This window comes from Chelonoidis abingdonii, chromosome 3 (assembly GCF_003597395.2).
Source record: "Chelonoidis abingdonii isolate Lonesome George chromosome 3, CheloAbing_2.0, whole genome shotgun sequence".
In the NCBI taxonomy this organism is placed as follows: domain Eukaryota; kingdom Metazoa; phylum Chordata; order Testudines; family Testudinidae; genus Chelonoidis; species Chelonoidis abingdonii.
The window spans coordinates 16,706,643-16,731,432 of record NC_133771.1 but is presented as its reverse complement, the minus strand read 5'-3'; the positions used below and the strand labels follow the sequence as shown (position 1 = coordinate 16,731,432).

The following is a 24,790-nucleotide window of genomic DNA, read 5'->3' as shown; positions in this document are numbered from 1 at the left end:
CATACCCTCATAAGCCGCATTTTTTTTTTTTTTTTTTTGGTAAAAAGGTGAAGCATCAAAGAGAAGGGGTCAGCTTATCAACAGGTCTACACCAAAAGTTGACTATTTTAAACTCTACTGAATTATTGAATTGAATATCTAATACATTGTCATTGTAGATCAGGGGTTGGCAAACTTTGGATCCTGGCCTGTCAGGGTAAGCTGCTAGCAGGTCGGGATGTTTTCTTTACCTAGAGCGTTTGCAGGCACAGAGCTCCACAGATCCCACTGCTCACAGTTTGCCGTTCCCAGTCAATGAGAGCTGCAGGAAGTGGTGGCCAGCATATCCCTCGGCCCGCACTGCTTCCCACAGCTCTCATTGGTTGGGAATGGCAAACCGCGGCCACTGGGAGCTGAAGGGCTCTGTGCCTGCAGATGCTTCAGGTAAACAAAATGTCCCAGCCCAACAGTGGCTTACCCTAAGGGACAGGGAGCCAAAGTTTGCCAACCCCTAAAATACAGGGTCAGCTTATGAAAGGATCATACAATTTTTGCCATTTTTACCTATCCATCTTGGGGGGGGTCGACTTATAAACGAACAGGCTAATGGACGAGTATATATGGTAGAGCGCACCATCTAACCACCAATCTATACAGACTGGTGCAGATTAGTTTTTCCCGCATTTACATCCAATTCTCTTCTCAGTGAAAGAGCCAGCATGGACCTCCAGTGCTTTAATAAGACAAGAAGAGAAGATAACTCAGTCCAAGACCACCAATCGTGTTTGATAGGATAAGACTGGTCTAAAGTAAATCTTAACATACATCTGCAAAGAGCAGCCTACAATACACATACACAACCATGTAGCAAAATTATCATTTCTAGAATTCAATTAACTGCCTTTGTTCCACTGATGACCTTAAACTAGAAGCTGATGAGGCTCTGCCACTTAATACATCAATGTTTCATCTCAGACTTCCTGTGTGACACTGAGAAAGTCACTTTAGCTCTCTGTGCCTCAGTTCTTCATTTGTACAAACAGGGATAAGAGTATCTCCCAATCTCAAAGGGGGGGTTGTGAGAAAAAATAAATTAAAGATTATGAGGCAGTCAGATACTATGATGGTGGGGCCATATAAATTCTCTAGGTAAGAGCAAAATGCCATAAGTTGTGGACAAGGTGGGGTGAAAAAAAAGCAAGCAGCTTTGGACTAACTAAAGTCTTTAGGCTCAATATAGGCGTATCTCGCAGATAAATTCCCAGGAAAAAAAAATAAATAAAAACCAAAAACAAAGGGCCCTACCTACGATATACAGGAGGTCAGAGTAGATGATCTAATGTCCCTTCAAGACCTTAAACCATGAAAAAAAAATCAGACAGACATATACTCTCCATGCGTGCTGTCATATAGCTGTCATCATGAAAAGTTCCAGTGGAATTACAAGCTTCCTGTGCTTCTCTGGTCACTGAGGAAAGCTCCTTTACTGTAAATTCCCCCATGTCCCAAGATAGATTTTTAAGAAAATAATTAAAGATTTCCTTTGGGGGTTCTTTTTGATGCTGGATACATTAAAAATCTTTGTAGCAAATAGTAATATAAAAATAAGAAATGTTTATACCATACTGAAAGGACAACTTATTTTTAAAAAAGCGTTTGCTCTAGTATCTAACTTTAACAGAGTACAATACTAGTAAAAGGATGTCACTCTCTAGTCCAGCATGTTCATAAAAATTCCTCTTGATCCCAGACTTCCTGTTTCAAACCCTGGGTAAATTCAATTTTCTATTTTTAAAGAAGAGATTTATGGAGGAGACATTACATTTGAAAACACTTGTCAGCTGAGCCTTTTTTTGTACTTAATAGCATGTTCTTAGTCATAATTAATAAGATACCATCAATGAAGGTTTAGTTAAAATGCCACAAAATACAGCATTTGAAAAAAGTGAAAGTCATCTTTGTCTTACCATTGTAATTCCAAGACACTTATTTTAAACAAAGGCAATCAATGATTTTTTTTTTTTTTTTTTTAAGAGAAGGCTGGTAAACTTCCAAATCACAAAATGACGGAAGAAATGTTACCATGTCTCTAGAAATATCAATAAGTCACTCTTTTTCAAATGAAATCTCCTTCAGACAGATATCATAGTTCAGTATAATTCTTAAGTGCGCAAATATACTGCAAAGAAACTGAATTAACCCAACGCAAAATAAAATACAAATAAACCTAACAAATATTTTTTAGAATGAACATCTCAGAGCCCTAGGACTACAATGAGTACAGTGTTTTGACTGCAAAGTGAATTAAACCAAATGTTTAAGAGGGAACACCACCACAACTACCTAGTTAATCACTCCTGACATTCACTAAAGTGAAAGTTTTAAATTATTTCATTCTAAGAGCACTGAGATAAAGAAATAAATGAGCTTACCGTTTCCAAAGACATTTGCCTGAACACACCCAGTGTCTGAGGGTTTTTTTTGTTTTGAGGGAGGAAGAAAAATGCTGTACCGAGCAAAGTTCATGTATTAACCTGAAAAGGTTCCTGGCTCAGTACTAAGTTTGTAAAGGCAGCTGCATGCACCTGTGCAGGGGGAAAAAAAAAAAATCCTTTTCTCCAACATATTTCTGATGCAGATTTGTCCTCCAGAGTGAGCTACTAAAGAGAAATGGCTCATACCAGAGATATACTCAAAAAGGTAGTATGTGTTTATATAGCCAAAGTATCACCTCGATCTATTTAATAAGCTTGTCTACCTTAACTCACAGAAACTGCTAATAAATCCATCTGTTGCTCCTCCCTTAGACTACTGCCTTGAGCAAATGATAAAACTAGTTCTACTACTAACATGTGAAAAGAAGCAAGTATTTAATTCAGAGATTAATATAAGTAAAATCTGAGGCTCTTTTGCTTTGCTATATTTTAAGTACTGGGCAGCTCTTTTTCTGTAATCAAAAGATTTTTTGAAATAATATTCTTGCTGCTAGACCAGGCAAGTTCACAATAAACTAATCAAATTTCAGGAAGTTCCAGATGCTGGAACGAACCCAAGTTAAAAAAAATTAATCATTTGTCAAATTTTTAACCTACTATTGTTACAAGTAACATCTGAAACTGGAGAAAAAAGATCCCCCCAAATCCTTCCCTCTCCCATTTTCGTCATGTATCATATTGTTAAATGTATGGTGTCACTTCTTTTCCTGTACAGTAAGTTTCCATGTGTGTGTACATAGGTCTTCCACAACACAACTAGATGTTTTTAAATAGGAAAATGTGATTTTAAAACCAAAAAATGGACAGGTGTACATTTATTATTTGATTTAAAAACAAAACACACAAACCCTAATCAAAATCACAGTTCAAGTTGAGTGTCTCTTAAAGGAATTTATAGAGTTCTCAATTTTAAATAACTATCATGAAAAAAAGGCATGTCTGGAGTAAACAGCAGACCCAATGGTCAGGAAAAATAAAACCATGTAGCAATATCCTCCTTAAGAAAGTCCAAATAAGACGTTCCCAAAAATTTTTGAAGTTGGAAGGCCACGTGCCTCTAAAGGAATTATGCAACATTGTTTACAAAGAAAAGTGCAGCCTGTGACAACAAGACATGTATAAACCCTTCGTAGGGTATTTAAGGAATTATAGAGATGCACCTTATTACATAGAAAAGGAGGTGAAGTGTACCTAAAGATTGCCTTCACTGCACTTTGTGGAATACATCACTACTGTATAATGAATAAGAAACACAAGATTTCTTGTTAAATCTACAACTGAAACGTTTAGTAACTCCTACCTATTGTGTTAAAATAAACTTGTGAGCTGGATAGCGACAAGTTATTCAGCCACTCGTATTCTTCTGTAGTTCTAAGATCATTAAGGTTCTCACATGATTTTAGTTCCCCTTTTAACACCAGCACTTGCAATACCTCACAAGCTCCAAAATATTTTTGCCTGATCAAATTGCCCTTTTTCGTCAGACAAACATTTTTGCCTGGATCTATTTTTTGATAGTGGTACTGCAACACTGGCACACAGATTTACTATCATATTACACTATGCAGGCTCTGTCAGCAGCCCAGCTTCCCCCAGCAGGGTCAGCTTATGATCTTGTGCTCTCGTCCTCATTCACAAAATAATATTATTGCATGGAAACAGCCCAGCAACACAAACATGCAGTGTCAGGGAAGCGTGGCCAAAACAGGAGTTAAACCTGCAGGGAGTGCCTATTACCAGCTGGCACTCTAGTGGCCAGGCACCACTGAGCTTCCTTGGACTTCTGCCCTTCTTCAGGTGTTTACCTGTATAGGTAAGTATTGTGCAGGTACAAGAGGAAAACTGTGACTGTGCTAGGAGCAACAGAGATCCTTCCATAATTGCCGACAGCATATGCAAGTGTACTTTCAGTGTCGTCATCCTCACCATACCATTCATGAAACATACTTTCAACATTTTTTCTCTCTATCCATTGGCATTTGAAATTAACATAATTATCCACTTCCTTGTTTATACAGTACTGCCATTAATCTTATCATAACTCTGCAAATAGGATTTGTCAGCTAACCTGTGCTTTCTTTACTACAGGTTTAATAGCTGAGAGCCATTTATTAGTATAGATCTCACACAAAACTAGTATTCTGTGAGATTAATGAGTTTAAATACCCCACAAAAATGTTAACAATCCAAATGCTACTCCCCACTAGACTAACCAAATTAGTTTACCCTTTGGGGTTCTAAATGACCCTAAAAAAAGATTGATTGAGCCCACTTAAAAACTATGAAAAAAACCACTCTTTGACAAAGACTAAAAATAGTAATTAAGTTTATTTGCACCAAGCAATATTTTCCAAACATTAGGTGCACAAAGTTGGGCACCTAAATCAGTTAAATGATTTTCACAGATACTAACCAAGTCCCAATATTGCTTTTTCAGACCACTTGTTTAAGCTTTGATATAGAAGCCGTAATTAGTTAAAAAGAATTTGGCTTATGGTAGATTTAGCAACACACTTATGCCACCCGTATCTCATAACAGAGCATAGAAAGAAAAAACATTATGATCTGTTTCAGCTGTGATGCTGATACAACCAGGATCTGGGGCATCTAACTCATCAATTAGGTCTACACCATAATCCTCTGATTGACATTTTGGTTGTCCTTCAGGCAGGCAAGAAGCAGCCATCTGTTGCCTGGCAGCAGCTGTGAATTGTCCAAGGCTCCCAAGCAAGAGGACTTTTTTCACTATTTGACATGATTAATGAGAGAGAGACAAGTAACCTGACAAAGCTGGCAACAGCCAGCAAGTCTAGACCAATTTTTCCCCATCTTTTTCCAGATGTTTTGATGCAGATGAGCATTTTTGGTAAATTCTGTATAATTTCCGTAAAAGCAGCAAGCATTTGAAAATGTACTGAAAAGCTGTCTGGTTTTATCAGAGCTTTTTACAAAGCTCGACAGCCTCTCTTGTCACTGTATATTAGAACATCTTATACAAGAAGGGCAAGGGATTCAAATTCTAATCCATCCCAGGTCGGCAATGACAGAGTTACCATGCAATACCTGTACAATGGGTTATATGACTGGCTTCATCCAGTGTATATACCACAAAAATCACAAGTGGTCCATGTAAAGCATCAAATAAAGCTCCCAACAGCAGCAGAATTTCACTCTCTTTCTTCAAGGATAGGTTTATTGTTCAAAACCTAAACAATCCAACACAAATCTACTCAGCTAAGCCAGGTCCTCTTCCCTAGCCCCTACAAAGGACAGGTCTACATTTACCGTGGATCGACTCTGCAGCAATCGATCCCCTAGTGGTCGATTTAGCAGATCGCTCTCCTATCGACTCCAGTACTCCACCAGAAAGAGAAGCATAAGGTAAGTCAACAGGAGAGTTTCTCCCATTGACCCAGCGCAGAGTAGATACCGCAATAAGTCGGCCTAAGCTACATCGACTCCAGCTACATTATCACGTAGCTGGAGTTGCGTAACTTTGGTTGACTTAACCCTGTAGCGTAGACCTTGCTTAAGTCTCTTCCTCATAAGGTCCCCATCCCTGCCCACACAGCAGGTACCTTTAGCCAGGTCTTCTACCTACTTGGTATATGGACAGTCCCCTTTCAAGTCCTTTTACCTGACCCATAGGTCTGAGTCTGGGTCTCCTGCAGGTGCCTTCCTGCTCCCTGCAGGTCTCACTAAGTTGTTTGCTGACTTTCTTATCTAACAACCAGATGACCTATAGCTGGGGTGGCAACCTTTCAGAAATGGTGTGCCAAGTCTTCATTTATTCACTCTAATTTAAGATTTCCCACACCGGTAATACATTAACATTTTTAGAAGGTCTCTCTCTACAAGTTTATAACTAAACTATTATTGTATGTAAACTAAACAATATTTTTAAAATATTTAAGAAGCTTCATTTAAAACTAAATTAAAATGCAGATCTTATTAGTTTAGCGCAATGGTTCTTAACCGGGGGTGCATGTACCCCCTGGGGGTGCGAGATGCCCTTTCTGGGGGTCTGAGACATGTCAGTTTTTTTAGACGGTAAATCACCTAAACACATATTAGGCAGATAAGTACAACTACTTCGTTTCATCAAACCTATGTATTTATTAACATTATACATGTTTTAACGATTACTGTAATATAGAAAGTTTTTAAGTTTTCAAGTTTTTAAGCTAACTGTAGTGTAATTTTTGATAAGGGCTGCAGAGCACTGAGACCAGGCCAGGAGCAGAGCCTTGGGCTGCAGGGCTGGAGGCCTGGATTCCGGCTGGCAGGGAGCCAGGCAGCTGGAACCCTAGACCAGCAGCAAGGTGAGCGGGGCCAGCAGCAGGCTGGTATCCCAGGCCAGCAGCAGGCGGACGGGGTCAATGACTGGGACCCTGATTGGCAAGGGGCCGACAGCCAGAACCCCAGACCAGCAGCGGGCTGAATGGCTCAGCCTGCTGCCGGTCTGGGGTTCCGGCTGCCGGCTCCTGCCAGCTGGGGTCCGAGCTGCTGGCCTCGCTCAGCCTGCTGCCAGCCGGGCATTCCATTCACTCAGGTCAGCAGCGGGCTGAGCAAGGCCGGCAGCCGGGACCCCAGTTGGCAGCAGTGAGCCAGTAAAAATTGGCTCACGTGCCACCTGTGGCATGCATGCTGCAGGTTGCTGACCCCGACCTACAGTCTATCACCTATTCTTTAGCCTCAAACTCATTATCCACCACATGGGATGTAGCAAATTAGTCACAATTTGGACTAAAGCCAGCTCCCTTAAAGGGCCATCCCACTCTGTGAGGCAGTACCATTGTTGGTAACCTCCACAGGGAGATGAAGGGGTGTATGGCCACGAAAACTAAAACTTCCCTTCTAATCGTAATGGAGAAATAGTCCCCTCCAGGTGAGAGGCAGAATAGTAAAGTTTTTGCAGCCTGTGCCAAAACATTCTGTGAATAAATGGAAGGATTCATAAAAACAGTCGTACTGACTGCCCTAGAAACTGAGCATTTAACTGTAATACTCAGGCAAAATATCTCCAAATACCACCTAAAAACGGGCTGGAAGAAATTCCTCCAGCAACTTCCCTCACACCTCGTCAAATACCCAAGGTCTCCAATGGTGAAACATATTACTGAAGCTCAGTTCTAATTCAGAACACTAATTCTATCTACGTAGGCAACAGCATAAGTTATTTGCATAAATATATAAAGCTAAGCAGACAAGTACTAATTTGATTTCAAAAATCTTTTTCTAGTCCAACAAAATCCAGTTGAGAGATTATTCAGTGGCCTAAAGTTGCTATATCAATGTTTCATGGCAGAGGTACAGTGAACACATTCAAAACAAAAAAACTCCATCCACAAATCAACTCAAAACCCCTATGTAAAGGTAGACCACATACACACAAGGAGTTTAAAAAAAATATATCAATCTGTTGGTGTAACCATAGACTCAAACCCTAGTCACCTCTGCTTTGCAGTTAGTAAGAAAGAGGGTATTGTGGTTTAGCCACAAGACCAGTCAGAGACTTGGTTTCTATTCCTATCTCTGACACCGTCTTCCTGTAAGTCATTAAGAAAGTCACTCAGATACCTCATCTATAGAACTACTCTAATAGTTTCACACCACCTCTATAGGAAGGAATAAAACGAACTCACTAATGTTTACTAAGTGCTGTAAATTCAAAGAATTGTATTATATAATAAAAACAAATTTCTGTAAAGAGCCATCTGTACTTACAGAAAATATCTTGGGCCAAACTGATATTGCAAACTGGAATTTACACCAGCTCATCATGTTTGTTGTGGTTTTTTGCTTTTCCTTTCTCTCTCAGTGAAAAAAACAGGGAAAAACCACCACTACTAAACTTGATTATCTCAAGAGGAATATTTTGAAAATTCCTCTCAGCATAAAGGGTGGAATTGACAATCATTTTGCTATTTCAACAACTAATCAAAATAGAGAAAATTACCAAAGTTTAAGATATTAATTAAATTAAACACTAGACAAGTTTCCAGTTACATTTTAAGACACCGAAAGATAGTAATTGGCATATTATAGGTCTGTACAGAGTTCTGTTTTTTAAAGAAACCAAATATAAATTATGCTTCACAAGACAGTAAGAAAAGAATCTTGTCTAAACTCTCTTATCATAATTTCTAAAAGTAAAGTTTAAACCTAAGAATCCTAAGAGACGGTCAAAAATCAGAAAGCACAAAATGAAGTGTCACTTCTCAGCAAGGAATGCTCTGATCTAAACCAGGCAAGTAAACAATTGGCAGATTAGGCAATCTTCAAATTTCAAAAGTGCATTATGAACCAACACACATTAAAGATCAAGACCACTACATAGATTATAAGTGATGTAATATACCATATTGGAACAGCTGAATGTTTGACACTGGATTTATCAGTCATACTACTGGAGGTACAAATTACTTTGCAAGAACCAAGCAAAAATCATTTGTGAATCAAGCTAGAATAAGGCATTTTTCTTTTCCCCTCAAGGCTAAAAATAAAAGTAAAGCTTCTTTAAAAAAAATTTCACAGTAATATATTTAGGTTTTATTTAATTAAGTTGTCACAGCAATGCCCCAAGTACAAACAACAGAAAATGGGCACAACTGGAAAAAGAAAGGATATTGTGTCAATATACAGACATAAAATTGCTAAAGTGAAACTGAATAGACAGCACCATTATTACTTTTAACTTTATTCTGAAACACGAAAGCATTTTTAGAAAACACTAAAAAATTAGATCAGTAAAAAAACCCACATAAAATGGCCACAAAAATGTATCTTGATACCAATGTAAATGCTATGTCATTTCATTTACTATATTTAAATAATAAATGAGCTACAATGTGATGGTAGTAATAGACTGAGATTAACACAAACACACACTTACCTTAACAAAATTGTCAGGGAACATGCCCCTTTTTCCATTTAGCTCCCCTTCTAGCCATCCTTCCTCTTCTAGTTTTTTCACATTTCTGATGATTTCTCCAACACGAATTGTTAACTCATCATCATGTATGGCATCATAGTCATACTCCACGATATAGTCAACTGAGAGAAGGAAGAAATGAAATAGTCAGTGCTTAACTCTGACATGTGGAAATATGAAACATCTTATTTTAATGCACTGCATTAAGTGATTTATACATAAGAGGGACCTCTCACTAAAGAATTCTTTTGATCAATTTTTTTTTTTTTTTAAGTAAACAAGGGGGCCAGTTTTTCAGAACCTCACTTCAAATATTGTACATGTGATTTTGTACACGCTCATGTGAATGTTCAGTTGCCTCCTATGCACATAGATTTTATTATGTGCGTGAAAACAACAGTGCATGTACAGTTTTATTTACAAAATTGATGCTTCTTTGAAAGTTTCATTCAAGAAATGTTAATCACAGATTTGCACCAAAAACAAAACACACTCTATTATGTTTAAAGTTTGCATAATGTGCATGGAGAAAACAACTCTAACTCGGACACAGCAAAGTTTAGTCATGGGAACCCTGGCAATATATTTGCATACATTTGTTGCACAAAAACAATGAGAATTGCATACAGCCAACTTGTATCTTGTTTGGTAATAAAGTTCTGTTTTATGTCTGATCATTCCATTAATCACTCATGTTTGTTAAGACAGCCTTTCCATTGCCAAACAGTGTTTATACCACTGCGACAGGTTGCCCCCCTTGTAAGGAGACATCTGATGTACTGGGATACCACTGAGCCTGCCTGGGCCCCCTTTACCCCGTCTTGCTGAGCCAGTCTCTTAAGCCTCCTCTAGCACTGTTGTCTCCAAAGTGGGGTGTGCGCAACAGGATCTTTGGGGGTCCGCAGCAGGAGGAGAGCATTTTTTTTTTTTTGCTTCATAAGGCGGGAGTCAGAGTTTGCCGACAGAGAGCAGGGTGCTGGGGGAGAAGCATAAACTCACTGATCTGCAGGTATGTGTTGTTCACTGTTTGACACGCTATAATGTCGGCTTTTCCCCCGCCCCGCCCCCTTTGGCAGTTCAGGCTGGAATCTAAGCAGCTTTTTTTTTTTGGGTGCTTCGGCAAAAACGATAGAGTCAGTGCAGCAGGGGGTGTATGCTCAAAAAATTTTTACTGATAGGGTGCGCGATCAAAAAAAGTATGGAGTCCCCTGCTCTAGCACACACATAGGCAGGGCCACACCCAGCTGCAGAAAGACATAGACGCTGAGATCAACTCTGGGAAGACTCAGCTTACAGGACGTGCCCCAGCACTCAGGTGCCCACCTCCCTTAGAGTACAGACCCCAAAGGTATATTGTCTTGCGCTGTATAGAAAAATCTGCACAGCATAAGCTCATAAAAATTCACCCTCTCCTTTAATGTGAAGAGAGATATGCACAGCTTCTTGCACCCCCAACCCCAATATGGATTGCACAAACTGGGTTATGTTATAAACAAGAAATAAGTTTATTAATTACAAAAGACAGATTTTAGGTGATTATAAGGGATAGCAAACAGAACAAAGCAGATTACTAAGCAAATAAAACAAAAACACACAAACTAACCTTGATTCACTAAAGAAACCAGTTACAAAAATGTAATTTCTCACCCTAAATAAATTAGGCAGGATGCAGAATTTCTGTAGTCCCCCATTTACCATTATTAATCCCTTTAAACCATGAAGTCTTTAGCAGCCAATTCATCAGAGGAGCGAGTACAAAGGAGATGGACAGAGGTGAACTCCCCCGTATCATAACGCTGACAGATAGCTCCTCAGCCAGCTACCACCAGTACTCCTGGTGTAGTAGGCATGCCACAGAGGAACTCTGCTACACCACGGCAATCCTTCACTGGAATAAGTTAGAGTCACCTCCAGCCTGCTCTGACTCCTTCTAGGGCCAAACTAGTGCAGAAAACCTGCTGTGGCTCCCTGACAGCTTTTCAGGATGATAAAGCTATAAGTCGGAAGAATATCAGTGATGAATTTTCAACAGTCCCATCTTGTCAATTAAAACGCTCATAACCAACATACAACTGACACCATCTCCAAAAAAAGCTCAAGAAGATATGACTTGATGTTCCTGATATTTTGCTTCTGAACATTGTTTTAATATTGTTCAATTTTTAACCCCTCTAGCCTTTCATACATCAAATCGCAGCCAACAAAAAAAGCTCAAACCCAGATTTTAAAAAAGTCCTATGCATGGCTGCTTTAACGGACTTTCAATTATCCCAGGAGTGATGATTTTAAATTAATTACTTATTTTTGTACTTTCACAAAGCTCCTACTAAGCTATTTTATAAATTGTGCTCAAACATTTCGCTGTTCTAGGAAAGTGGAAATGAGTGTCACCCATCAAAAATGACTGTTTTGGCTGTTGAATATATCACATGCCAAAAAGGTTCTTGTGATTACTGTGATAAAGTCATATCAAGAAAAAGTATTGCCAAGCTTATTCAATGTTGGGCCTAAAACTTCTGGAAGCCTCAGAGGTCAAGCAAAGCAATCAGAACAAGTTCCTAAGTTGAGACTAGGAAATATTGTAGGCTTGTGATCAGCTGCAAAAAACAAGTTTTGCAATATTAGGCGTAGCAAATTCGAACTACAAAATATTGTAGACTTGTGGTTAGCTCAAAAAAGCAGGCTTTGCAAAATTAGATACGGACTTGTGGTCAAGGTGTAAAGCAACCACGCGCTTCTTTAGACCAATTCAAATATTTTTAATGCAGACCTATAGTCAAGGTGTAAAGCAGTACTTCTTTGGGCTGTTTTCAAACATTTTGTGTCTGACACATTAACCACTATTAGGACAATTGACTGTATTTGGAAAATATGAGCTGTGCACCTGTGCATAGATCATAGTTTTAAAATAACCACAACATTTGGCCTGATTGGTTGACCTGCTTCAAAACACAGCGGGTAGATGAGATAAGATGTGTGGAGCCTCAGGTGGTTTGTGTGCGTCTCTTGGTCTAAGACAGGGGTTCTGAAACTGTGGGTTGGGACCCCTCAGGAGGTCATGAGGTTCTTACATGGGGGGTCGCGAGCTGTCAGCCTCCACTCCAAATCCCGCTTTGCCTCCAGAATTTATAATGGTGTTAAATATATAAAAAAGTGTTTTTAATATATAAGGGAGGTCGCACTCAGAGGCTTGTGTGATGGGGCAAGGCCAGATGGTTACAGTAAAGTACTGAGAAACAGGTATGTTAGCCCCAGGCTAAACAAATCCCTAGTACCCTGGTAACCAAATGGCAGTTGATCCAGGTTAATAAAGGCACCTGAAGCCAATTAAGATCTTTCTAGAAGGCAGCAGAGATAGCTACTTTAATTAGAACACCTGCAGCCAATCAAGGCAGGCTAATCAGGGCACCTGGGTTTAAAAGGGAGCTCACTCCAGTCAGGCAGGGAGGAGCCAGAGGAGAAGCAGCGTGTGTGAGGAGCTGGGAACAAGGAGCTGAGAGTGAGACAGTGTACTGCTGGAGGACTGAGGAGGACAAGCGTTATCAGACACCAGGAGGAAGGTCCTGTGGTGAGGATAAAGAAGGTGTTTGGAGGAGCTCCATGGGGAAGTAGCCCAGGAGGTTGTAGCTGTCATGCAGTTGTTATGGGAGGCACTATAGACAACTGTGATCCACAGGGCTCTGGGCTGGAACCCGGAGTAGAGGGCGGGCCTGGGTTCCCCCCAAACCTCCCAAATCCTGATCAAACAGAGGAGGAGCAGACCCAGACTGTGGGTTCCACAAGAGGGGAAGATCACTGAGGCGAACAAATCCACCAATAAGCACAGGACCCACCAAGGTAGAGGAGGAACTTTGTCACACTTGCTATGTGAAAGGGGTCACCAGTACAAAAGTTTGAGAACCACTGGTCTAAGAGGTTGTTCTCTTTGATCGGTCAGACGCACACCCCCTGAACCAAGGAAACCTGAATCACACCAACTATCTGTACCTGGCCAGTTCAAAGAGCGATCGACTAAAGGGTAACATTCTCGGCACGGTAAGGTTTTGAACTAAAAAAGTTTGGTTGCATGCAGTATAAAGTAACAGAGTAAAGAAGTCTGGGTTGCTCGAGCTAATCTGATCTCAAGTTGTGCTGGCAATACAGTATTACAAATGGTAGTGTCAAGATAATTTGATCTCAAGTCATATCAATGCCGCAGTATTATAAATGTAGCAAAATCTTAATAAAAGTATTACACTGCTTAGGAGTAGTTATAAGTTGCTGATATAGTTTTACTGATATTTGTGTTCACTGGTGGCAGGAACAGTATGTGCAAGGTTGGTAGTTAGTTAGTAACAGTAGGTTTCATGTACTTGTACCTGCCTTCAGCATCACCTGCCATTTATATTCAATGCTAATACCATGCGTTATAATAGTACGTAATTGATGCATAAAATTACCTGTACTTGTATTTGTTTGCAATATAACTTGCCATTTATATTAATCCTTATTCAATGCTGGTCTCTATTTCTCCTTTTCTTCTTCTATTTGTGTTGCATTTATAGCCCTAAGTAATTAAAAACCTTTTTTAAGGAATAAATTAGTATTCTTAGTTTTCTCTTATATGGATGCTGCTCATCCTCATTACATCTGTGTTGGGTGGTGGGAAATAGTGATAACCCGGGGCCCCATTGGGGTCTTGACGTGTGCCTCCTTCTTCCTTTATCTCCGCAGTTCTATAGATGAACAGTTCTTAATATGTCTGAAATGTCCCACAATGGTATTTCATCTCAGGCATGTCCACTTCAGCCCTGGAAAATTGAGTGGCATCCAGTATCATCTCACCAGCAGTATGAATTGCATTTAAGGCAAAAATTCACATTCTGTAACATTTTACCATAGCGAAGAATTGGAGATATAAGCACGAAATCAGATTTTAATAGTCATATTTTGAACTTGTATAGTGTCCGTCTGCCATTCAAAGAGATAAATTTAAACCTCGCTTCATCCCTTCAAAATCGACAAGTACATTCCAATCTGAAAGATGAGGGAACTGAGGCTCAGGAATATAAAGTGACTTACCCAGCATCAGACAGAAAACATGTGTTAGAGAGAAAAAGAAAACCTATCTCCCTGAGCATAAGCTCTGTGCTTCAATCACCCTAACTCAACAGCAGAAGCTGATTTGTTAAGGAAAATCACCACCAAATTATAGAAAGAGAAGATTCTGCCCAACCTGTTTTAATATGAATATTTTGTTTACGCATTTGGTCACTAAAGAGGGATTTTCACATTGGAGCAATGTAACTCAAGCATTAACTTGTATGCAGTTTAGACTTTGAATTGTGAAATTTTTTCATGAATGCTATACAGAAGCAATGCAAAAAATCATTTTTAGAAAGGATTAGTAATCAGCTCTTATTATACAGAGCCTGTGTGACACCATCACTAATGTCACATTTTGTTTTGCACCTAAAAAAGCGAGCTCAATCGATTGTTTTATAGGAAAAATAATATATCTGTCCCAAATTTTCAGCGCATAAACAAGGTTTTCAGGCATCTCTTTCATAAAAACCAAAAACTGAACAAAAGCAAATATTTGCACATAATAAGAGTTTGATGGGTTCACGAGGGTTATGTAATTGTTTTGTTAATTAAGGGAGAGAAAAAAGTAGCATTCTTCACCAAAACTGAATCCTCTTACGCTAGAGTTAGCCAATGGATAAAATTATTTGTGTCACTGGCTTCCACGTACTAACATGATATGCAGAAGCATTTTTTAACATATTAACAGGGGAATACAAAACTGCCATTGATATATGGACTCATTAATATTCCTGGCCTTTACAATTAGGGATATGGATTTTGCTAGACCACAGGCTGTGTTCTGGGTCAGAGAAAGTGGTCTTTGGTTAAGTGAACCTTACCTGAAGGTTTTTGGAAAGTGGGCCCTCTCTGACACTATTCATCTGATTAAGGAGCTAGCTAGGTCTGGCCTGGATCTCACCACTGCCCTGCTGCTGCAGCTCTCAGGGGCTGGTCCTGCCACCAGGAGTTCGTGTTCTGACACCTGCAACTCACATTCTGGCATGCATCCGATGAAGAGAGTATTCACCCACAAAAGCTCATGCTCCAAAACGTCTGTTAGTCTATAAGATGCCACAGGATTCTTTGCTGCTTTTACAGATCCAGAGTAACACGGCTACCCCTCTGATTCTGGGATAGTGTGGCCTGCTGGGCCCTTCCCTGTTCCATTATTCTGTGAACTGGATACTTTAGAAATAGGGTTTGTCATACAAGTTCCAAGTGCACATATAGTTTAGATCAGTTTATGCTGAATGGATGGATGTCTGAAACATTCTTTTAAATAAGGAATGTGGTTCAAGGTTATTGAGAGATTAGGCAGCAACGGAGTATTTAAATTTAGCAACCAGTGAGGGCCATATTGGTTTGATATATTTTACTACCCTATTCACTGTTGCTGCCCTGTAGCACAACCCAGATAAACTAATATATATAACATTAAGAACATTTCAGCTACTCTCAGCTGCATGTTACTAAGCAGTGTTTGTAACCAAAATAGAAAGAGAGAACCTCACGAATGCCTACACAGCAATGCTTGTCAAACTGATACGTAATTCTTCTTGGAGGGACATTCTGACAGTAAATGTCAGTAAGATACTCTATTTACTGAATAACTGAGCTGTCAATATAAACTCCTTAACATTTTGGAGATTGTATTATTTAATAATATATTATCCCACCTTTGGCTTTTAAAATATAGCCTATATCACTTGCCTACTGTGAAGAAAATTGTTACTAGGATTGTTCCTTAAGATAAAAAGATAATGCCAAGAAACAAAAAAATCGCTAAAATCCAATGGGACTGTTTTTGACAGAACACACAACCAGAATAGCACACATTGATAATTACAATTTTGGTTATGGATATCAGACAGTTGAGAGAAGAATCTCCTGCTGTATGGCATTTTGCTGCCATCCCAATAAGACAGACAAAAAGGAATTATCAGAACTCATCCCTAGACAATTCAATGGATCTGGGGAGATCTGGAGATTCTATCCTTGGTCAGCTGTTCAAACCTGGCAGTTACCACAAGTGGTCACCATCCAACAGTTGTTACATGGCCTACAAAATACAGGTCATCATTTTGCAGCTGACAGGAAAGAGCACATCCTAACCACAAATACCACCAGATAACTGACCCTTCAACAAGGATAAGGACTAAGCCTAATTACAATTTCACATTGGTCTAAGTGCAATCAGATTTATTATGCACTTATGGGGTGAGAGAATAAATCTATCTACAATAAAGTTAAGGAACAAGAGGCAGAGTTGATCATTGCCTTTCTACCCACCCTAAATCTTAACACACGTGCACAGGGCCTGACAGGTGGCTCCACCCAACACTAGGGCCACATCTACACTACCACTTTTGTCAGCAAAACTTCTGTCACTCAGGAGTGTGAAATAAAACACTCTCAAGTAATGTAAGTTAGACCGGCATAAGTGATAGCGTGCACAGTGCCATGTTGGCAGAAGAGCTTCTCCCACCAGCATAGCTACTGCTACTCACTGGGAGTGGTTTAATTATGCTGACAGGAGAGCTCTGTCCCATTGTCATAGAGTGGTTAAACGAAAGATCTTACAGCAGCGCAGTTGCATCAGTACAGCTGTGCCCCTGTAAGCTCTCTAAGGTAGACACAGCCTAGGTGTCTTCCAAGCCCAGTCCTTCCTTGTATACCAAAGAGAAAATTTTAAAACAAAAACAGACTTTCAAACTAATGTCCCTTTAAATCAAAGCAAACAGTACATTGAGACACCTAGAAGGAACAGCACATTCACCTGTAGCACAACAAATCATTTACATCATTAGGATACTGAATGTACGTTATGGCTTGTTATAATAGTTATCAAAGAGAAAGTAGCACCCCCAGTGCAGACGGGGGCAAACTACACCCCGCAAGACAGTCCTGCCTGGCCCCTGAGCTCCCAGCCAGGAAGCCTAGTCCCCTGCTGTCCCCCCTCCCCTACTGCCACACAGGCCGTGCTCTGGCCCACTGCTCCCGCTGCACAGCGTGGGGAGCACAGCTGGCTCTGGCCAGGTGTCATGGCTGCAAGTGCCTGCTGCTGGTAAGGGAGCGGGGAGGGTTGGATAAGGGAGCAGGGAGTTCTGGGGAGCAGTCAGGAAGGAGGGGGCGGAGGTTCTAGGGGGGCGGTCATAGGTTGGGGAACATGGAGGGTTGGGAGTGGGAGTCCCGGGGGGCCTGTCAGGGGCAGGGATGTGGACAGGGGTCAGGAGGGCAGTCAGGTGACAGGGAGGGTTGGATAAGGGGATAAGGAGCAGAGGGCAGTTGGATGAGGCTGGGAGTCCTGGGGGGCCTGTCAGGGGGTGGGGGTGTGGATAGGGGTCGAGCCAGTCAGGAGACAGGTAGCAGGGGGGGTTGGATAGCGGGAAGGGGTCCCAGAAAGGTGCAGTCAGGGGACAAGGAGCAGGGGGTGGGTTGGATGGGTTGAGGGCTCTGAGGGGGGCAGGAAGTGGGAGGGGGCAGATAGGACACGGGGGCCAGGCTGTTTGGGAAAGCACAGCCTTCCCTACCTGGCCCTCCATACAGTTGCACAACCCCGACGAGGCCCTCAAACCAAAAAGTTTGCCCACCCCTGCCTTAGTGAATATTAAGAGTGTGCATACACACTTAATATTCACTGGGGATGCTACTTTGTCTTTGATAAACAGAATCTACAGAGTTATTCATGTAATATCTACCTTTCTGAAAACCACCCTGATCAAAAACAGTTTTAAACAAGGCACAAACTTAATACTACTTTACTTTTCAACTTCAACTCTTACCCATCACAGTGGTTACTATTATGTCTTTTACTATGCAAGGTCTATGCAGTAGAAGCCTGACTATTGCCAACTTTCCTTTCTGATTAAATACTTTGATATGCAATATGTCTGCATTGACGTTACCTCCAAAAAGCAAGGGGGGGGCGGGGGTTAGAATCTAAGGTAATTTTTATTGCGGGGTTCTCTAAGCCATAACATTTTATATTATGTAATTGGGCTACAGTTATTTTAAGAACTATGCTTTTTTTTCAATTTTATATAGTAATTTTAAACTTTTTGTACATTTTTATAAGGGAGCTGGAGTATGTTTTCTAACTCACTAGCATCAACATGTTTTCTTTCCACATTTGGGCACATTGTGGTTCTGATAGGTAGCTTCACAAATTCCATTAAAGCATTCACTGAAATTTCTCAAGCTTCTTATTTTTACATTCACATGTGACATGCAGTTGTGCAGTAGCTGGCCAAGTTTGTGGCAATTTAACATTAACCACTGGACATTTCTCTCAAGAACAACTTTCCATTGCTCAGCCACAAGGACCATAAAAGTCAGTTCTAAGATGACATGATCCCTGGCCAACTCTGTTCACTGACTTAGTGATAAGGCAGAATGAAGTTCTGCTTTTTTGGATGTCTGCCATTCTTCCTCTGCTCTGTCTGATATACCAACAGCCACCCTACCGCAAGCATTTTCTGCTTATGCCAGATTTCCTCTTTCAGTGACAGCCTGCCTAAAAAAGGAAAACAAAAACAAATAGAGAGTATTACTAACTAGACAACTCAAGCAAAGGAATCTTGAATTCTGTTGCTATAAAGCTGGTTCATCTGAAATCCACTCTGGATTTTGCCTGGCACTTTTTAGGTCACCAGGAATGTTTCAATAACCTACCCAATAAATGACTTGAGTTACAATGAAATTTTAGTAAGACAACATCTCTAATAAAGGTGCTGGGGAACCTGGAAATGAGCAAGTAAAGGGAGGAGACTGAACAATATATCGTATCATACACATCAAACTGCCTACATTAAAACAAAACACATGGTTTTTCTCCATGATCTAAAACTGCCTAAATAAAATGAAGCAAAGAACGCCCTGAAAAATTTTACTGTGGTAGCCAACTCAAGTAGCAAATTTTCAAGCTGGCTTCAAGACAACAAGCAAGAAGACTGGGAGAGAAATTAAAGGCATCACAGAAGTTTGTGAAATGTTTCTGATCAGCCTTCCAGAGATAAAACATGGGATAGATGGTTCCTTCTATCCTATGACTCTCGCTCTCAATTTTGTAAAATGCACCTTTTGTGTTCTGTTGGAGCATTTAAAACACACTAAAAACAAAGTTAGCAGTAAGAACTACAGGACCATCTCCCCAAAGCTAACCACTCTTTAAACCATACCCTCAGAGAAACCCTAAACAGATGTGCCTTACAGCATACTGTGAAGGTCAACCTCTCACTACCAGACCAGCTGGGGAACAGAATTCTAGTTGAGCATTCCTCACTGGAGAGACTGCTGAGTTGTGAGCCTCAGCTGCTCTCAACAGCAGCCTGGATATAACCCAGAAAATGTTTTGTAGATCTCAACTAAAACTTGAATTGCACTTAAAGCTATCCAGCAGCAGTGCACGCTCAGGAGAACAGAGGTCAGACACTGCACGTGAGAAATTCTGCTTAGTGGAAAGCGGTATTGTGCAGTTTCTTCAGCTGGAGCCCCAAGCAGAGCTCAATGCAAGACACACGTGGAGATGAGAGAGAGGAATTGGTAACTATGGAGAGGGTCAAATGTGTGAGAAAATATCACAAATTCTATCAAATGAAGGTAGAAAACATCTTGGCTTTCTTTTGACATAAAACCAGTAATATCAAGGGTTCCATAGGACAGCAAGTTCTGTTAACAAAAGGTGATCATATCTCCTCAAACACCAGCTCAGATACTGTAGTGTTGAGAGCCTCAAACCTCCTCTAAATTTTATTTATCTGTCTGTGAAACCATTCTAGGTGACTCTCAAAATTGCTTAAATGGAACAATGCCAAAAACCTTTGGAGAATAAAAAAAAGGCAATATTTAGTGAGATTAAATCTAGAGTACTATATAAATAAAAAGTTTAAACCATCCAGTCCCTCTTCACGTTATTATGGTATTGCAATAGCAACATTACACTTAACAGTTGACTGGCACTTCCATACTAAAATTAGAACAGTAAAATCTGTGTACCAACTGGAAAGCTCTACAAACGGGCATTTCAAATCTTCACAGAAAGTCTGGTTTATAGGCCAGTTGGGGCAGGGCCAGTAGGCTCCTACCTGACTCTGCATGGCTCCCCAGAAGCAGCGACATGTCCCAGCTGCTCCTAGGTGGAGGAACAGCCACAAGTAGTTCAGAGTACGGGACGGGGCTCGGGAGTGAGTGTGGGATCTGTGGGCACTCACCTCAGGCAGCTCCTCACAACCAGCGACCTGTCCCTAGGCAGAGGTGTGGCTAGGCAGCTCTGCATGATGCCTCTGCCCGCAGGCGCCACCCCTGCAACTCCCATTGGCCATGGTTACTAGCCAATGGGAGCTGCAGAACCAGCACTCGGGCCAGGGGTAGCATGCAGAGACACCTAGCCGCACCTCCGCCTGGGGCAGGGACAGGTTGCTGCTTGTGGGGAGCCATCTGAGGTAAGCGCCCCCAGATCTGGCACCCCAAAACCCCTCTCATGCCTCAACTCCTTGCCCCAAGCCTGCTCCCACACCCAAGCTCCCTCCCTCTTAGTTAACCAGAATTCTTCACTTACCAGCACCCATATTCCTCCAACATGCCAGATAAAGCTTTTACTGTATTTTCAGTTGCTTATAAATGCTCAAAAAATACCTTTGAAGCTGAAATTTTTCTTGTTTAGTCTTAATCAAAAGTGAGTATTTTTATAAAGTGTTATAAAATCTATGTGGCTGTTTAAATTATACCCCATTGGTTCTCATCTTTTCCATACCATGACCCCATATTAAAACAAAAAAAAATTTTCAGGGTCCCACTCATCTAACAATAGTGACCAAGAGGGTGATCATGACCCCCAGAGTAAGAACTCGGGAGTTATACAAATGTGAATTAAAAGCTCTTTCCTGTTAAAAAACATCTGGAAAGCTTCTTCCACCCTCTGAAAACACCACAACTGCTTTGATAGAACTAAAATTTGGCACATAAATAATTCAGAATGACAACTAGTATTTTTGCCTTGTTTACAAAAATCTGGGGTTGATGCTTTTAAATTTTCGTAATTTTTTTTTCCATACTGAGCATGGGAAAAGTGTTCCCTCCATTTCCAGAAACAAAAATCATGCAATGCCCTGAATCTTCCTAGGTTGTTGACCTTTGAAAAGTCCCAAAGTATATTTATTTGATTGTGCAATCATGAATAGGAGAAGTGTTTCTAAAAGACTTCATATTCAATTGAGGGCACCACTAACTACTGTATATACCAAGTTTATATACCTACAGCTGTGCATATGGTTTTTAGTCAGGGTAGACTGTTCCTCATGCTTTCCATTCCACGCTCACCCTGTTTCACTTTGTTACCTGTGCAATGGCTTATAAAAATTAAGTCAATGGCACAAAACCAAAACAATTCAGATATATATGTACTTCCTGGTAGCCTCAAAATGGTTTGGGCCCCAGTCCTACAAACACTTATACATTTGAATTTACAGGCACCATTCAATGATTAACTTTAGCATAAATAGATAACTTCATCATAGGAATAAGTGTTTGCAGGGCCAGGGTCAACCAGCCTGGCTCGAGAAATGTCCTAGGCTTATTGATTCTCTAGTAATAGTGGTGGGATTATATCTCATAGTTTTTAAGATGTTCTGCCTAATGATCAAGTAGTAGGTTATGATCTGTAAGAGATCTGGGTTTCATTCCTGCTTCTATTATCTCAGCTTTGTGCTAGATGCCGGAACTTGCAAAAATCAGGCCATTTATTTAGGCACTTAAATACGGACTTGGATGCCACAAGATAGGTGCTTCTTTTAGTTGTGGCCAAGATTGTGAAGCTGATAAGTCCTTTTGACTCTGCCCCCTTGCATATTAGAATTTCATGTCATGTGTTCAGACATGAGATTATGCCATATACAATTATACAAACAATTACTAAGAACTACATTTTAAAAAAAATTCAGGACTCACAAAGTTTAACACATCTACTAACTAAAGAAAATACCAAAAATCAGTGGGCCACACCCACTGGGGTCCAAAGACATCACCTTGGTAGGAAACTTAGCATGTTCTCCTCTTTGCTCCTTGGAGGTGGCAGACTAGTTATATGACCTGGATGCTATTCTTAGCCCCTACTGAGAGCACCTCACTCACCATCTTTTGTAACAGTCTTATTCAAAGTGGTGTTCTTCTGTCACTCTAGTAAATCCACATCTCCGAGAGATTGTAGCTAATTTAATGAAAGAATTCTTCCATCAACCCAACAGTGTCTACAGTGCGGCTTAGGCTGGCTTAACACTGCACAGGACGTGACATTTTTCACACCCTTGAGCAATACAGATAAGCCAACCTAACTTTGTAGTGTAGGCCAGTCCTTACTCTCTCTGCCTATAATCCTTCACTGATAATGTTGTACACTGAGATCGTACTGCTCTTGTGTTTCAGACCTCTCATACAAAAATCCTACATTTTCATAAGAGATTCTGCGCCCACCCTCATTTATAGATACACACTTGATTCCTGTGATGAAGTTATGCAGCAGTTTTCTGCACAGAATGCAATAAGAGTAGCTAGCTTATGCATATGTAGCCTTGTATTTTCTTTTGGAATTTCTATTATTCTTCAGTCAATTAGAGATGTTGCATAGCTAAGAATTTTTTTAAATATTTGAATGTTTGGAGGCATTCTTCAAAAAGAAGACATGTTCCTTTATCCTTCACTTTATCTTGTATTGAAACATGATTAATATATGCACCTTTGGAGTAATGCCAACAAGTGAATTAGTCTCTCTCAGGTATTACTAAGGCACCTATCTTGGTGGTATCTGAATGTCAATACCTCACCTGAAAGCAAGCATAGGTGAAACGTAAATGAAATGAAAAGTAAGACCATTAAGCTAAAACCAATGCAAGACATTGCTTAGGACACTTTGAGCTTAAAATACAAAACATCTTGCTCTCCCTTCATAGTAGTCATCTCACAAATCGCCTGGAAGCATCTGTTGTGTTAAGTCTGCATAAGTCTATGAACTTTACACAAGTCTTCTCCCAGTGAATGAGAAATCAAGACCATTGCAGACACCCAGCCTCAGTGAACTGTCGCACAATGCAGTGCCTCATATTTGGAAGTTACTCAAAACGTCTCTACTCGGAAGAATAGCGCTAGACACTGTGGGTGAGATGCTACGGGAGACCCATAATATATTGGTACAACAATGGTTATAAGGCGAACTGTGCATAGACTCACAGAAAAAACCCTGCCAAAACCAGCATTACCATCAGATGGGCTAAACCACTCAAAGACAAGCAACAGAACCAGGGTGGATTTCATTTAAAATCAGGAAGACTCAATTTAATCATGGTTTTCTACATAAAAGTGCATTCTTGTTCGTTGTTATAACCTGGAGCAGCAAACCGTGGCCAGCGGGAGCCGCGATCAGCCGAACCTGCGGACAGTGTAGCTAAATAAACTGCCTCGGTCCAACAGTGGCTTTCCCTACGCAAGCGGTGTCCCAAGTTTGCATTTATCTAAAGCAGTGTTTCCCATTCTATACCTATATCTACAGCATTAATATTATTTTCTAAAGTCTTGAATAAACGATGTTGACTGGCTGTTTGCTCCAATCTCAACCTCTTCAGCTCAGCCTCACACTTTACGAGCCCTTCCTCCTCTCCTGCTCTATTTTTATTATTATTATTATATTATTCTTATTACTCTCTCACATACCAACCAATTATGACATGAAGATGGCCAGCCAATATTTCACAAATCACTGAAGTTATATGAAAAAATTACTTTATGAAGTGTGTAAACTGAAATTAGAAGCAGCTTTTAGAGAATATAATGCATAGTTTTGCAATCCACCAAATTCGGACAGCAGGTATTAAAAAAAAAATTCTCTCTCTGAGATATTGATTCCAGTCTGACTTGTGTTATCTGTTGAATACAGATTGAACAGAACAGTATCGTGTACATTAGACTATCAATACTAGTGTACTTAATGAAAAAAGACAGTAAACAGAATACTGGTTTGTTTTTCAACATTCAATATTATGGTGCAGCAGTAGCGTTTCAAAACATCAATGATTTCAGCAGCGTTAAGGAAAAATAACTTCCCAAATGCGTGGAATATGTGAGGCCATGTCTACACTACGGGATAATATCGAATTAGCTAAAATCAGTTTTATAAAACTGATATTATAAATTCGATTTCATGCGGCCACACTAGGCACAGTAATTCGGCGTTGTGCGTCCGTGGTCCGAAGCTAACGTCGATTTCTGAAGCGTTGCATTGTGGGTAGCTCTTCCGTAGCTATCCCATAGTTCCCGCAGTCTCCCCTGC

General features: G+C 40.4%; 1 protein-coding gene across 2 annotated transcripts in view; it reads right to left on the bottom strand.

Annotated features, from left to right (window-relative positions):
* Window positions 1-24,790, bottom strand: part of CD2AP (CD2 associated protein) — a 150,993-nt gene that overhangs the window by 111,041 nt on the left and 15,162 nt on the right. For both annotated transcript variants that reach the window (XM_032777591.2, XM_032777592.2), the window contains exon 2: window positions 9,370-9,530. In XM_032777591.2, the coding sequence (XP_032633482.1) occupies window positions 9,370-9,530 (161 nt within the window). The remainder of the gene's footprint in view (window positions 1-9,369; window positions 9,531-24,790) is intronic.